The sequence below is a fragment of the Mesoplodon densirostris genome, chromosome 3, assembly GCF_025265405.1.
Source record: "Mesoplodon densirostris isolate mMesDen1 chromosome 3, mMesDen1 primary haplotype, whole genome shotgun sequence".
Taxonomy (NCBI): Eukaryota; Metazoa; Chordata; class Mammalia; order Artiodactyla; family Ziphiidae; genus Mesoplodon; species Mesoplodon densirostris.
In genome coordinates, this window is record NC_082663.1 from 149,907,983 (window position 1) to 149,924,804 (window position 16,822).

General features: G+C 51.2%; 1 protein-coding gene across 1 annotated transcript; it reads left to right on the forward strand.

Moving 5' to 3' along the window:
* Positions 1–6,350: 6,350 nt before the first annotated feature.
* Positions 6,351–16,675, forward strand: STAP2 (signal transducing adaptor family member 2). The gene is made up of 13 exons (XM_060094547.1): positions 6,351–6,489; positions 10,075–10,146; positions 10,286–10,408; positions 12,476–12,532; positions 13,260–13,360; positions 13,843–13,977; positions 14,330–14,399; positions 14,492–14,594; positions 14,720–14,785; positions 15,771–15,926; positions 16,013–16,105; positions 16,182–16,262; positions 16,517–16,675. Exons 1-13 carry the CDS (start codon positions 6,388–6,390, stop codon positions 16,657–16,659), a joined length of 1,302 nt encoding a protein of 433 aa, XP_059950530.1. The 5' UTR covers positions 6,351–6,387; the 3' UTR covers positions 16,660–16,675.
* Positions 16,676–16,822: the final 147 nt, after the last annotated feature.

The following is a 16,822-nucleotide window of genomic DNA, read 5'->3' on the forward strand; positions in this document are numbered from 1 at the left end:
GCCCCAGCCATTGGCCGCCGCCGGTGGGCGGGTCAGCAGGAGCGAGCGGAGAAAGTCAGGCCTCCGGCCTGCACACGCTGGAGAAGGAGGTGGCGGCTCAACCCTCCGGGACCATTCGGAAAACTGAGGCCTGAGGCCACCTTCCATGGGAGGGGGCTGGTAGCAGAGAATTCAGAGTACCATTGGGGAAACTAAGGCCGGGGACTTAGTCTTTCGGAGAACCAATGACTCCACCCGAGGCCATCGCCTACAGGATTGAGGCCTGGGGCTGGGGGACAAGGGGGGCTCAGCCCACTACGACGAGCGAGGAAATTGAGGTCCGCGGCCGGGACCGGGGAGACACTGAGGCCTGGGAGAATGAGCCACACTGCCCTGGGGCTACGGGATAGAATGGGGAAGTAGCCCCGAGCCACGACTGTAGAGCGCCCAAGCCGGTCGGCAGTCTCTAAAGGGTTAACTTCCACCCTCCCCGGCGGCCCTCGACTGATTCCATGATTGGATCACAGCAGAGCCAGCCAACCAATTATAACTGGGTCATTTCACCTTCAGCCAATAGACGGTAGAGGCTGGATTCCTTTCAGCCAATCAGTGGTAAAGTGCTCCTCCTCTAGCAGTCAGCAGGAGACTCCGGCCTCACGCATCCAATCAGTTGTAGGGTCTTGTCCTCAGCTAGCCAATCAGCTTGCGGGTCAAACCTGGCTCGCGGCCTCCACCCCCCACCCAACCCTAGCGCTCCGTGCGTGTAGGCTGAGCCCAGCAAGTGCTCCGCACAGCTGCAGCCCATTCTTTTCTCGGTGGCCACTGTCCCGGGACCTCTGCTCCGAGGCGCAGGGCCACCTCCCAGCGCTGGGACCCACCAGCCCCTCGCAGGGCTTAAAGCCCGGGGTGGGGGCTCCGTTAAGCTGCAGGGCACATTTGGCTGGGCTCAGCCGCAGATGGGTGTACCCGACCCCGGTCTGGAAGAGGGGACAGGATGTTAGGGGCGTGGGTGTCCAGCCAGGATGATCTGGAATCAGACTGGACCTGGCTCCAAATCCTGCTCCACCACTTCCCAGCTCTGTGACTTTGGCCAAGTGTCTCCACCTCCCTGTTTCCTCCTGGGGATAATAATTCCTACTTCAGAGTTGTTAAAGACCAGGGCTTGACAAAGAGTTAAGAGCTAGGGAATGTGAATGACTATTATTACTCATGATGAAATAAAATTTGTATTTTAAGACAGGACAAGAAAAAGTAAACAAAATTCTCTGTTTGTTTGGACCTCCTTCCTCCCTCTCTCCCCAATCTGCATTACACATTAACCAGCGATCCTCAAACATGGGAAGATGGGAATGCCTACTCAACAGTAAATGTAACTTCTTAAAAGAATAGTGTTCTTTCCCAGCTCTGTAGGGGATCAGGATGATTTGCTCCTCCGTATTTTTTTTTTTTTTTTTTTTTTTTTTGCGGTACGCGGGCCTCTCACTGTTGTGGCCTCTCCCATTGCGGAGCACAGGCTCTGGACGCGCAGGCTCAGCGGCCATGGCCCACGGGCCCAGCCGCTCCACGGCATGTGGGATCTTCCCGGACCGGGGCACGAACCCGCGTCCCCTGCATCGGCAGGCGGACTCTCAACCACTGCGCCACCAGGGAAGCCTGCTCCTCCCTTTTACGGGCTTACCTGGACTATCTATCCTTGGTGAACTTTATGTAAAATATCAGTATGTCATTTTGATGTATGATCCTTTGTCTCAAGGCGGTCCAGTGGTTAAGACTCCATGCTTCCACTGCAGGGAGGGCGCGTTCGCTCCCTGGTTGGGGAACTAAAGATCCCGCATGCCCCGTGGTGCAGCGTAAATAAATAAATAAAATGTATATGACTGTGCCTTCAGCTTCTAATAGGCAGAACAGCTCTCAGCGCTTTCTGAGAATCTGCTTCCTCTCTTATAATCCTCAGTTTGGCACAAATAAAATTCCCTTTTTTCTTTTTCTTAACTTGATAGTTAAATTTCATTGACACTCACTTTGTGTCCAGTCCAAACCTCCTTTCGGAGTCATCTCACCACCCACGCAAGGAGCTAGCCATCAACTAGGCATCCCCCCGCCCCTTAGACTCAGCAGAGCTCAAACTGGCCCGTTTATTCCCCCTTACCCTTGCCTACTTTCTCTTTGGCTCTCTTATAAAACCCAGGGCTGGATCTCGAGCCTCTCCCATCTGGATAATTTCCTAGGGATTCAGGTCTCCACACTCACCCACACCCTGTCCATCTCTCACCCTGGCTGGCCCCAGAGAGATCTTTATAAAATACAACTATGACCACCTCCCTCCCCATTGCCTTTGATAAATAAAATTAAAACTAACTGCTGTGTGGACTTCCCTGGTGGTACAGCAGTTAAGAATCTGCCGGCCAGTACAGGGGACACAGGTCTTAGCCCTGAGCCTAGAAGATCCCACATGCCGCGGAGCAACTAGGCACGTGTGCCACGACTACTGAGCCTCCACTCTGGAGCCCACGAGGCATAACTACTGAGCCTGCGCTCATAGAACCCGTGCTCTGCAACAAGAGAAGCCACCTCAATGAGAAGCCCGGGCACAGAAAGGAAGAGTAGCCCCCACTCGCCGCAAGTAGAGAAAGCCCGTGCGCAGCAACAAAGACCCAACACAGCCAAAAATAAATAAATAAATTTTTTTTTTTAAAAAAACAACTAGGGCTTCCCTGGTGGCGCAGTGGTTGAGAGTCCGCCTGCCGATGCAGGGGACGCGAGTTCGTGCCCCGGTCCAGGAACATCCCACATGCCACGGAGCGGCTGGGCCCGTGAGCTATGGCCGCTGAGCCTGCGCGTCCGGAGCCTGTGGTCCGCAATGGGAGAGGCCACAACAGAGAGAGGCCCACGTACCGCAAAAAAAAAACAAAAACAAAAACAAAACAACTAACTGCTGTGACCTTATTAACCATTAACCATTTACAGCACCCCTATATGGCAGATAGTATAATCAACATTACCAGACAGTTCAGAAGATGAAGAGGTTGCCCAGAGGTACACAGTTCCTGAGTAGATTCCAAAGGCTATTCTTTGCTATGCGTATAAAGTCCAGGCAGCCCTATAACTACTAAGGAAATTGAATTTGTAATTTTAAAAGTCCCTAAAAAGGGACTAGGTATCTTCAAGATTCATAAATTGTTTAGCTACACGTTCATTTCTGTAGCAGACCTGACAAGTATTTGAGGTCAAAACCCTATGTGTTTAAAAAAAATGTTTTTTACCATGCTAATAAAAGTATTCATTTGCTTGGGGGAAAAAAAAAAGTCCCAAAAAAGAAATCTCCAGGTCCAGATGGAGAATTCTATGAAGGTTCAAAGACGAATTCCCAATTCATTTTTTTAAAAGATTTTTTTGATGTGGACTATTTTTAAAGTCTTTATTGAATTTGTTACAATATTGCTTCAGTTTTATGTTTTGTTTTTTTGGCCGCGAGGCATATGGGATCTTAGCTCCCTGACCAAGGATCGAACCTGCATCCCCTGCATTAGAAGGCAAAGTCTTAAACACTGGACCACAGGGGAAGTCTCCCCAAGTCATTTTATGAAGCTAGCATCTCCCTGACACCAAAACCAGATAAGAAGAGTATAAAGAAAGAAAACCACAGGATATACCTCATGAATCCAAACACAAAAATCCTTATTAATAAATAGAATTCAGCGATACATAAAAAGAATTATATACATCATGACCAAGTGAAGTTTATTCCAGGGGTGCAAGGCTGGTTCAGTATGCCAAATTCAATCAGTGTTTTCCACCATATTTAAGAGACTGTGGTGGGTGGAATAATGAATGGTTCCCTGAAGGTGTCCATGTCTGAATCCCCAGAGCCTGTGAATATTTAGCTTACATGGTAAAGGGGATTTAAGGTTGCAGATGGAACTACAGTTGCTAATCAGCTGACTTTAAAATAAAGAGATGATCCTGGGGGGGCTTCCCTGGTGGCGCAGTGGTTGAGCGTCCGCCTGCCGATGCCGGACACATGGGTTCAAGCCCTGGTCTGGGAAGATCCCACATGCCGCGGAGCAGCTGGCCCCATGAGCCACAATTACTGAGCCTGCGCGTCTGGAGCCTGTGCTCCGCAACAGGAGAGGCCGCGATAGTGAGAGGCCCGCGCACCGCGATGAGGAGTGGCCCCCACTTGCCACAACTAGAGAAAGCCCTCGCACAGAAACGAAGACCCAACACAGCCATAAAAAAAAAAAAAAAAAAAAAAAGCTGGTGACAAAAAAAAAAGAGATGATCCTGGGACTTCCCTGGTGGTCCAGTAGGTAAAGCTCCACACTCCCAATGCAGGGGGCCCGGGGTTCAATCCCTGGTCAGGGAACTGGATCCCGCATGCATTCCACAACTAAGAAGCCCGCCCGCCACAACAAAAGATCCCACATGCCACAACTGAGACCTGGTGCAGCCTAAATTAATTAATTAATTAATTTTTAAAAATAAAAATAAAATAAAGAGATGATCCTGGATTATCTGCTGAGCCCAATGTAATAACCGGGGTCCTTAAAAGTGGAAGAGAGGGCTTCCCTGGTGGCGCAGTCGTTGAGAGTCCACCTGCCGATGCAGGGGACATGGGTTCGTGCCCTGGTCCAGGAAGATCCCACACGCCATGGAGCGGCTGGGCCTGTGAGCCATGGCTGCTGAGCCTGCGCGTCCGAAGCCTGTGCTCCGCAACGGGAGGGGCCACAGCAGTGAGAGGCCTGCATACCGCAAAAAAAAAAAAAAAAGTCGAAGAGAGTCAGGAGGAGATAACTATGGAAGAAATTCAGAGTGATATGATGTGAGGTTCTTACCCACAGTTGCTGGCTTTGTGGATGGAGGAAGGAATGAGGAAAGCTTCTAGAAGCTGGAAGAGGCAAGGAAATAGATTCATTCTTTGAGCCTTCAGAAAGGAAAACAGCCCTGCCAACAACCTGATTTTAGCTGTGTGAGATCCACGTAGGACTCCTAACCTACAGAGCTGTAAGATAATACATTTGTGTTGTTTTAAGCCTCTAAATTTGTGATAAGTTATTATATCAACCACAGAAAACTAACACACAAGCTAAAGAAGAAACATCATAAGAACGTATCAATTCATGCAGAAAAAGCATTTGACAGAATTCAACACCCACTCATAATAAAAACTCTCAGCAAACTAGGAACAGAGGGAAACTACCTCAACTTGGAGAAGCACGTCTACAAAACTTCAGTTAACATTGTACTTAATGGTGAAAGATGGAACACTTTTTTATCTTCTGGCCGCACCGCGTGGCATGTGGGATCTTAGTTCCCCAACCAGGGATTGAACCCATGCCCTCTGCAGTGGAAGTATGGAGTCTGAACCACTGGAATGCCAGGGAAATCCCACTTTTCCCCTTAAGGCTGGGAACAAGGCAAAGATGTCCACCCTGACCACTCTTATTCAACAGAGTCCTGGAAGTGCTAACCAGCACAATAAGACAAGAAAAGGAAATAAAAGGCATACAGATTGGAAAGGTGGAAGAAATGAAACTAACCCTATTTGCAGATGACATGATTGCCTATATACAAAATCACAAGAAATCTATCAAAAACATCCCTTGAACTAAGAAGTGGGTTAGTTCAGCAAGGTTATAGGATAAGAGATCAGCACACAAAAATCAATGGCATGTCTGTATGCTAGCAATGAATGTGAAAACTGGAAGTAAAAATACAATGGCGTTTATAATTACTAAGAAAGAAAGAAAGAAAGAAAGAAAGAAAGAAAGAAAGAAAGAAAGAAAGGAAGGAAGAAAGAAAGAAAGAAAGAAGGAAAGAAAGAAAGAAAGAAAGAAAAAGAGAGAGAAGGAGGGAGGGAGGAAGGAAGGAAGAGAAAGACCATGTCTGTGAGTTGGAAGACTCAACACAGGACATAAAAGATGTCAAGTCTCCCTCAACTGATATACAGGTTTAGTGCTATTCCTGTCAAAATCCCTGCAAGATTTTTGGTAGATACAAACAAGATTGTTCTAACGTCCAGGCAGCCTAACGGGCTTCCTGGACATTGTATCACTCTCTGGTCTCATCTCCTCACCACTCTGGCACCAGACTCCATCCTCTCCCTTCCAGGCCTTTGCTTAGGCAGGTCCCCCTCCTGATGCCCTGGCACTGACAGCTCCCAGCAGCTCTCTCCTCTGTTCCCTTCCCTTACTCCAGCCAGGCCTCCCTGACCTCTTCTGGGCACCAGAGAGGAGGGGATTTCCCTAGGATCTCGGGACCTGCCCAGGCCCAGCCCCCATCCAGCCCTGGCAGGGGAGGGAGCTCGGGAGCTGACAGAAGAGAGGAAATTCCCCTGGAACCTGTTTCTCTGCTTCCTGGCTCAGCTGGGGCACCCACTGTAGGGAGAGGCCAGGCCAAAGACTCGCCATGGCCTTGGCCCTGAGGCCACCCCGGGTCCCCAAGCCCAAGAGCAGCCTGCTCTCACACTACCACGAGAGCTTCCTGGAGAAGAAGGGACCCCGAGACCGGGTAAGACGGGCCAGGGAGCTGGCGCTGCTGGGTGGCCTAGGCAGGTGCAGCACCTCTCTGAGCCTAGACCTCCGCAGCCGGCCAAGGAGAATGCGGTGGGTGCTGGGTGGGGCAGGGCATGGACTGGGGGCTGGGAAAGGTTACGTCCCTCTGTCTGTCTGTCTGTGTCTCTCTCTGTGTCTCTGATTCTGATCTGAGCTCTTTCTCTGTATTTTTCCCTGCCTGGCTCCATCTCTCTCTGTCTTGGTCTCTTTATGTCTCTCTCGGATACAAACAGGATCAGCGACTTTACTCCAGGAAATGGGGAGTCTTCTGATTCCCACACCTCCCCCCTCCCAACCCTGAGCTAACTCTGTGAACTTCAGACCCAGGGGTCAAAGTCAGTAGATTGTGAGGAGGCACAGTGAGAATTAATGGGGGCTACGTCCCACAGGACCAGATACTGGCCAGGGGCCCAATGTGTGTGTGTGTGTGTGTGTTTGTTCTTCTCAGAATAAAGCCCAGCCTGGTTCCCACTAAGGCCCATCCCCCCACCTTCCGCATACTCATCTCCTACCAGTACGCAAACCAACCAGGCTTTTCTCTGCCTTTGCCCTGGCAGTTTCCTCCTCCCGTCCTTCGGCCTCCACGCCTCCACATCCTCCCCAGCCTAGAAAGCATCCAGAGGCAGGAGATCTCAGGGGTTAAGAAAGAGCGCGAGGGCCCCAGAGGATGAGACCCAAGTTCACATCCCTGCTCCGCGCGGTCCTGACTCCCAAGCCGTGTACAAGTGACTCTGCATCTTTGTGCCTCGGTTTTCTCTATTATAAAATGGAGAGAGAAAAAAAAAAGGACTCCCTTGGTCGTCCAATGGTCAAGATCCCACACTTCCGCTGGAGGGGGCGCAGGTTCTATCACTGGTTGGGGAAATAATATCCCACAGGCCACACCATGAGGCCAAAAACATAAAATTAAAATTAAAACTAAAACAATAAAATGGGTTGAAAAGGCCATAGGCATGGTTACAGAAGAGAGATATCTCTCTCTTTTTTTTTTAAATTTATTTTTGGCTGCGTTGGGTCTTCGTTGCTGCGCGCGGGCTTTCTCTAGTTGCGGCAAGCGGGGCCACTCTTCCTTGTGGTGCTCAGGCTTCTCATTGCGGTGGCTTCTCTTGTTGCGGAGCACGGGCTCTATGTGCAGCGGGCTTCAGTAGTTGTGGCACACGGGCTCAGTAGTTGTGGCTTGTGGGCTAAGAGCACAGGCTCAGTAGTTGTGGCACACGCACTTAGTTGCTCCATGGCATGTGGGATCTTCCCGGACCAGGGATCGAACCCGTGTCCCCTTCATTGGCAGGCAGATTCTTAACCACTGCACCACCAGGGAAGTCCCGAGGGATAACTCTTAATATGCCAAGGGTATGACTCAGAGCTTTGCATGTATTAATTCACCCAATTCTCACAACAGTCTCTAAGGCAGGTACCTTTTTTTGGGTTTTTTTGGCCATGCCAAGAGGCATGTGGGATCTTAGTTCCTGGACCAGGGATCGAATCTGTACCCCCTGCAGTGGAAGCCCAGAGTCTTAACCACTAGACTGCCAGGGAAGTCCCAGGCAGGCACCATTATTATTGCCATTTTATAGGTGGGGAAACTGAGGCACAGATAGCTTGAACAATGTGAAATGGATGGCACATAGCTGGTGCATGACAAAGTAGGTCTGACCATGTGAGTTTAATCACTTACTGCTGAATTCCCAGTGCCTGGCATATAGTAGGTCTTCAGTAAATGTTAAATGTATGTATGTAGTATGTACCTATGGATGGACAGATGGGTGAGTGGGTGGAGAGACAGATAGGTGAATGGATGGATACAGAGAGCTATACTTCGGAGACACTGGAGGTTTGGTTCCAGACCACCACAATAAAGCAAATATATATTATTTATGTAGGTATGTATTTACGTATTTATGTATGTATGTATTTATTTATTTTGGCTGCTTCCAGGTCTTAGTTGCAGCATGTGGGATCCTCAGCTACGGCAGGCGGGCTTCTCAGTTGCAGCATGCAAACTCTTAGTTGTGGCATGCAGGATCTAGTTCCCCAACCAGGGATTGAACCCAGGCCCCCTGCAATGGAAGCACCAAGTCCCACCACTAGACCACCAGGGAAGTCCCACAGTAAAGCGAATATTGCAATCAAGTGAGTCATATGAATTTTTTGGCTTCCCAGTGCCTATAAAATTTATGTTTACATTAGACTGTACTCTATTAAGTGTGAAATAGCATTCTATCTTAAAAAAACAATGTATGTACCTTAATTTAAAAATAACGCTGTTGGAAGAATGGCACCGAAAGACTTCTTCAAAGCAGGGTAGCCAGAAATCTTCAATTTGTAAAAAAAAAAAAACAAACAAAAAAACAATATCTGTGAAGTGCAATAAAATGAGGCATGCTTGTAGACAGGTGGATGGATGGGTGGGTGAGTACATAAATGGATAAAAAGGATGAATGGATGGATATGTGGCTGGATGAATGGATGGGTAGGCAGACGGATGAATTGATAGGTGGATTAATGGATGGATGATCGCTGTCAATATAAGAGCTACCCTCGTTATCAATATGGACTAACTAAAGTACCTCCTCTTTCAGGAAGTCTTCCCAGATTTCCCAGTTGGAGGGCTTCTCTCCTCCTCTGTGATCTCTTGGTCCAGGATCTATCCCTCCCTGAGGGTGCTAATTTCTCTTCTTTGGAGGATTTAAGTATCTATGCTTTCTCTATCTTTCTAAAACATCATTTTATTTTATTTGGCTGCACCATGCAGCTTGCGGGATCTTAGTCCCCATCCCCACCCCTCACCCCCAGGGATGGAACCTGTGCCCCCTGCAGTGAAAGCACGGAGTCCTAACCACTGGACCGCCAGGGAATTCCTGGAATGTCATCTATTTAGAAAAAGAAGCCATGCCCCATTTATTATTTTGCCTGCAACAGAGCTGAGCGCAGAGTAGGTGCTCAGGGAATATTTGGTGAAAAAAAACTCTAGAATCTTATAATCTGATCTGTATCAACCCCTTCGGCCTCCAGAGAGCTAGGACATTTGGAATTCAGAATCCTGAGGGGGAAATCCTGAATCTACAGACCTTCTAGTGTCCAGAGCCTTGTGAAATTCTGACTGTAGACTGAGCACCTAGCCCAATGCCTGGCACCTAGGAGATGTTAAATTTACAGGGTGGATAAGGGAACAGGAGGTTATATGTATGTATGGGTGGATGGGAGGGTGGAACAGATGGATGAGTGGGTGGATGGATGGAAAACCATAAAGTGAGTTAGCACAAATTACTCCTAAAGATCCCACCCCTGTAGGTTCCCTTTGGTCCTTTCTCAGAGAGTAACAGATCCCCAGAAGCCGGGCCATGGATGAGGAGGGCTTCCCCGAGAAGGCAACACTTGTTCAAAGACCCAAAGCAGGTGATGAAGGAAACTATGTAAAGATCTGGGAGAAGAGTGTTCAGGCAGAGAGAATAGCCAGTGCAAACGTCCTGAGGTAGACTATGATGGAGGTACCCAGCCTCGCCACCTCACCTCCTTCTCTTTCTCCAACTCTGGTCCACAGGATTACAAGAAGTTCTGGGCAGGCCTCCAGGGCCTGACTCTCTATTTCTACAATAGCAATCGGGACTCCCAGGTAAGGATGGAAATGAAGGCTCAAGAATTGGCCCACCTTGACCCCAGGGACCAAGCAGAGGACGTGGATGGTATGTGTAAGACAGGGGGCCTGAGGGGCCACAGGCCTGGTGCTCAGACCCTGTCTACTGTGCCCCCAGCATATGGAGAAGCTAGACCTAGGTGTGTTTGTGAAGCTCACAGATGAAGCTCCCTGGGGGAGCTCCCATGACCCTGGCACCCACTTTTGCTTGGTCCTGCGGAACCAGGAGATCAAGTTCAAGGTAGGTGTCTTAAGGTGGGGCTGGTAGGAGACCCTTCCTTGTTGTCGCACCCACCATTAACACATACTAGCATGGAGTCACACAAAGTTTACCACTGGGTTGGTGACACTGGGCAAGTCACTTAACCTCTCTGGGCCTCAGTTTCCTCAACTGAAAAGTGGGATAATATATGTAAAGTGCCCAGAACAAGATCTGATCCACAAGGACCATCACTGCCATCATCCAATCTTTTAGCTAACATTACTGAGCACCTACTGTGTACCAGACACTCTTCTAGTGTCACGGCAGTGACTAAGACAATTAAAAATCCCTGCGCTTAGAACATTCTCTAACACCATACCCAAAAATAAACTCAAAATAGATTAAAGACCTAAATTTAAGACCGGATACTGTAAAACTCCTAGAGGAAAACATAGGCAGAACACTCTTTGACATAAATTGCAGCAATATCTTTTTGGATCCACCTCCTAGAGTAATGGAAATAAAAACAAAAATAAACAAATGGGACCTAATTAAACTTAAAAGATTTTGCACAGCAAAGGAAACCATAAACAAAATGAAAAGACAACCTACAGAGTAAGAGAAAATATTTGCAAACGATGTGGCTGACAAGGGATTAATCTCCAAAATATACAAACAGCTCATACAGCTCAATATCAAAAAAAACACAAAAAACAACCCAATCAAAAAGTGGCAGGGGGCTTCCCTGGTGGCGCAGTGGTTGCGAGTCTGCCTGCCGATGCAGGGGACACGGGCTCGTGACCAGGACCGGACCGGGAGGATCCCGCGTGCCGTGGAGCGGCTGGGCCCGTGAGCCATGGCCGCTGAGCCTGCGCGTCCGGAGCCTGTGCTCCGCGGCGGGAGAGGCCACGGCAGTGAGAGGCCCGTGTACCGCAAAAAAAAAAAAAAAAAAAAAGTGGCAGAAGATCTAAACAGACATTCCTCCAAAGAAGACATACAGATGGCCAAGAGGCACATGATAAGATGTTCAACATCGCTAATTATTAGAGAAAAGGAAATCAAAACTACAGTGAGGTACCACCTCACACCAGAAAGAATGGCCATCATCAAAAAGTCTACAAATAGGGCTTCCCTGGTGGCGCAGTGGTTGAGAGTCCGCCTGCCGATGCAGGGGACACGGGTTCGTGCCCCGATCCCGGAAGATCCCACATGCCGCGGAGCGGCTGGGCCTGCGAGCCATGGCCGCGGAGCCTGTGTGTCCGGAGCCTGTGCTCCGCAACGGGAGAGGCCACAGCAGTGGGAGGCCCGCGTACAGCAAAAAAAAAAAAAAAAAAAAAAAAGTCTACAAATAATAAATGCTTGAGAGGGTGTGGAGAAAAGGGAACACTCCTACACTGTTGGTGGGAATGTAAATTGGTGCAGTCACTATGGAGAACAGTATGGAGGTTCCTTAAACAACTAAAAATAGAGCTGCCATATGATCCTGCAATCCCACTCCTGGGCATATATCTGGAGAAAACAGTAATTTGAAAAGATATATGCAACCCAATGTTCACTGCAGCACTATTTACAATAGCCGAGACATGGAAGCAAAATGTCCATCGACAGATGAATGGATAAAGAAGATGTGATTATATATATATATATATATATATATATATATATATATATATAGTGATATATATATGTGATTATATTATATATATATATAAAGCCCCTATGGCTGGAGCAGAGTGAAAGAGGGGGAGAGAGGGAGGGAATGAGGGTTGGGGGTTGGGAAAGGGGAAGGTTGTACAGGGCCTGTGGGTGACAAGGAGGACCTGGGCTTCTACCTTGAGGGAGGTAGGAGTCAAGGGAGGGTTTCAAGCATAGGAGATACATGATCTGACTTATGTTTTTTTTAATGTTGATGTAATAACATTAAAGAATAACAGTACCCCACATTACTAAGAACTTATATTCAGACATCATTCTAAATTAACCTGTTCACGCTCATTTAATCTTCAAAACAGCCCTTGGACACAGGGACTCTTATTCCTCACTCCCATTTCACAGCTGACTAGACCGAGACTCATCGACACAAAATCTTTTTCTTTCCCTCCCTAGGTAGAGAGTCTGGAGTCTCGGGAGATGTGGAAAGGCTTCATCCTGACGGTGGTGGAGGTAAGGGTGGTCGTCCTCGGCCCCTCTCTCCCCCATTCCCCACTAGACCTGCTCAAAATTCTCTTTTTAATTTCCAACCTTCATTCCCCAAACAAACCTCTCCAGTATAGCAAACTGGTCACAAACTGGAGGCCTATGAGCCAGCTGTAGCCCATAAACGTCTTTTGTTTTGCCAACAAAGTGCTATAAATTTAAAAGTCATTGGCTTCCCTGGTGGCGCAGTGGTTGAGAGTCCGCCTGCCGATGCAGGGGACATAGGTTCGTGCCCTGGGCCGGGAAGATCCCACATGCCGCAGAGCGGCTAGGCCCGTGAGCCATGGCCGCTGAGCCTGCGCGTCCGGAGCCTGTGCTCTGCAACGGGAGAGGCCACAACAGTGAGAGGCCCGCGTACCGCAAAAAAAAAAAAAAAAAAAAAAAAAAAAAAGTCAGCTGCTATCACTTAAAAACCAGGAGTGTTAGTAAACATTCCTGATTTCTAGGTTACTCATTTGTTCCCAGTCTGCCCCCTGCAGGCCGTTGAGTTTGAGACCCTACATGCTAGCATTTGCTCTGTCCTCCTCATCACCGAAGTCCTCTCTATGCCCTCTTTGCCCCTGAGGTGTCAGGTGGCTCTGGAGCCCCCAGACCTGGGTTCCCATCCTGGCTGTATCCGCACTCTGGCCTCAGTTTGCCCCTCTGTGACATAGTCACAGCCTCCCATCCCCTGACGCCCCAATGCCCCCCTCAGCTCCGTGTCCCGTCCAACCTGACCCTGCTGCCCGGACACCTGTACATGATGGCCGAGGCCCTGGCCAAAGAAGAGGCACGACGTGCGCTCGTGATGCCCTCGTAAGTGCCCGAGGGTCTCCAGGATGGTGGCGGGCTGGACAGCCTGGAGCCGGAGAGGGCAGTGAGTGGCGTCTCCAGGCGTTGGGTCTTGAGCGTAAGACTGCTTCCGGGAAGGGGCGGGGAATTAGGTCTCACAGCTGGGAGCCCTACTGGGTGTTTGGGGCGGGTCTAGCTGCCTGGGGGCGGGCCTGGCTCTCCATGGGCGGGCCTAGGGGCCTGGGGGCGGGACAAGTTTTCCAGGAGAGGGTATAGGTGCCTGGGAGGCGGGTGTGGGTCTCTGAGTGTTGGCCTGTGTGCCCGCAGGATAGCCTGAGCCTCCAGAGGCAGAGCCTGGGCCTGGGGTCGGGCAAGACAGGGTCTCCAGGAACCATGTCGTGGACGGGAGGGCAAGGCTGGGTGCCCAGGGGCGGGGTTACGTGGGGAGGCGTGGCTGTGTCTCTGGGGGCGGGGCCTGTCCTGGTGAGTGACGCGGCCCGCCCTAGGTGCTTCCTGAAAGTGAGCCGGCTGGAGGCTCAGCTGCTCCTGGAGCGCCACCCCGAGTGCGGGAACCTGCTGCTCCGGCCGAGCGGGGACGGCGCGGGCGGAGTGTCGGTCAGCACGCTCCAGACGCTCAACGGGTGCGCATGCGTGGCCCCGGCGCCGCGGTGGGAGAGGCGTCGGGCGCGGGGGTGCGGTCAGATATAGGGGCGGGGCCGGGCAGAATGTGGAGCCGGGGGCGGGGCCTCCCGGGATTGAATCCATACAGGACGGTCCTCCTCGGGGGCAGTGCCAGGACCAGGCGCAGGGTTTTTCTAGGAGGTGGCGTCTTTCGAGGGCCTGGTCCCCAGCAGAGACCCACGCCAGGATGTGGCGTGGTCAGTGTGCAGGGGAGCAAGTCGGGGTTAGGCCCTCCATGGTGGCGAGGTCCGGACGAGGGGCAGGCCATTTTTTGTCCTCACCCAGGCCACTCACTTGCCCCTGCCCTTGCAGGACGCCGGTCGTCCGGCACTACAAAGTGAAGCGCGAGGGCCCCCAGTACGTGATCGACTTGGAGGAGCCGGTGAGCGCTGGGCCCGGGTCCCGGGAATTGCAATGGCTGGGGTCTGCTCCCCGTCCCCGCCAGCCCTGATAACATCCCCTATCTGACCCCAGTTCTCCTGCACCTCGCTCGACGCAGTGGTCAACTATTTTGTGTCGCACTCCAATAAGAAGCTGATGCCCTTCCTGCTGGACGATGACTACGAGAAAGTGATAGGTTGGTACAGCCTCAGGGAACTCAGGGGGCCCAGTCCACGCCTCTCCCGCCCCCTCCCCGACCCGGACACCCTTGGGTCAGCCCCCAGCCGCCGTGCCTCCTTCAGGTCGCCCTCTCTGTTGCAGGCTACGTGGAGGCGGATAAAGAGAATGGCGAGAGTGTGTGGGTGGCGCCCTCGGCCCCCGGCCCAGGTGATGCCCTGTCCCCGCGGACGCCACTGGGGCAGGGTGGGGAAAGACCTAGGAACCTCATGGCGCGACCTGTGCCCAATCTTCTACCCAGAGTTGCAGGGACCGAGAAATTACCCAGACCTTGCTCTCTAGGGGCTTCCAGGTTATGGAGGGGGCGGGCATGGCTGGGCACAGATAGTCCCAGCCCTGAGGAGTCGAACCTGGGGCTGGGGGGGTGGGGGGGGGAAGGCGTGGCACCTAGAGCTGGGAGAAGAGGAGGCAGGGCAGAGTAGAGGGGAGTCTTCCTGGAGGAGGGGGTGTTTGCTGAAGGTCTCAAAGGATTTCAGTAGGTAGAGATGGGAAATCAGGGTGGGAGGTAGTCCCGATTACGAAGCAAGAAGAGACTGGAAAGGTCTGTGGAGTGAGCAGTATAGTTCTCCCTGGGCTGGGCAGATGCTTCGGACTCCACGTGCATGATGGGCCCAAGTATACATACATACATACAGGCCACACTCATGAACACAAACCTGTATGTGTCCACCTGCATAATCAGAAGCCCTATGTAGACAGTGGCTCCACACATGCATGAATATGGGTGTCACACAGTTCCAGTCCCATGTAGCACACATATCCATACCTCACATCACAATCACATACGTACACACAAATGCGGACATACCCACTCAAGAGCACAAATTCAGACTTTTACACATACATGCATGCACACACTAATATAGACAAGCACCCAAGCACATACTTTAGCATCCATGCGATGTCATGCACACATGTGTGTATAAACCCTTTGCATATATTCAACTTCCGCAAATTCACCCAGTGTCCATGTATATGCTACACAGGGACACACACACACAGACTCATAAACAGGCACGTGCACAGACACACATGCACAGGGACACATGCATGCAACGAGGTGTGCACATACATCCTCACCCTGAGGTGTCTCTGCACCACGTGGGCCCTGACAGTGACCACAGTTTCCCACCAGGTCCTGCACCCCCTAGGGGTGGCCCTAAGCAGCTGCTTCCCTCGTCCATCGCGCCTGTGTCCAGCCAGGACAAGCTGCCCCGACTACTGAACCAGGATGAGAACTATGTGATCCCCATTGGAGATGCCCCAGCTGCCAACTACGTGAACAAGGATGGTGGGTGGCGGCTGGGGTGGATGAGAGCTGGAGATGAGGAGCGGGCTAATGACTGGATGTGACATGCCATGTCTCTGTCCACGCAGTGCTTTCCCCTAGTCGACCAGTTGTCCTGAAGCCCAGGAAGTTGGCCATGTTTCAGGCAAAGACTCCAAAGCCACCCACTGTGCCCAAGTCAGGTAGGGGTCCCTCTTCCCAGCCCCTTGCCCATCCAGCCAAGAGCCAGCCTCAGCCTTCATCTGCCTTCTCCACCAGAGCCCAAAAAAGGCCTCAACAGTGGCCTGGCCAGGAAGCTGGCAGTCAGCTCAGCGCAGGCTTTCTCCTCCCCGACCACAGGTAAGGGGTCAATGCAGGGTGGGCTTCACAAGCGGGGGACCCGTGTGGTCACACATGGGTGACCTCCACACTTGGTTTAATGCTCTGCTGTGTCCATCTTGAAATTCCTCATGTCCACTGAACACATTTTTCACTTTATGCTGGGCCCCGAAAATTCTGCAGCAGTCCTGGGTGGATATAAGAGAGAACAGCCTGGACTGGGGAATCCCTGGTGCTGCTGAAGCCTCAGGGACCACCCCCCTCCCCACTCCCAGGGCTGGCAGATGTGACAGCAGAGCTGAAAGTGAAACTGCAGAGGAGACTGGCGCTGCAGCACGCAGCCGAGGGCACAGGGGACCAGCGGGCCGATCTCCAAGTGTGGGGCGTCAGTCAGTCAGATCCCTCCTCCCAGAATTAAAGCTCAAGTGACCCCAGGACCTGCGTGTTTGGCTTGGCTGGGTGGGGCAGTGCGGGGTCCTTCAGATGACTGCCCACAGTGGTCCTCAGCTCAGCAAAACCTGCCTCCTGACCCTCAAGAAAAGCCTTTTTGGGGGGACTGTGCCTCACAGCTCATAGGATCT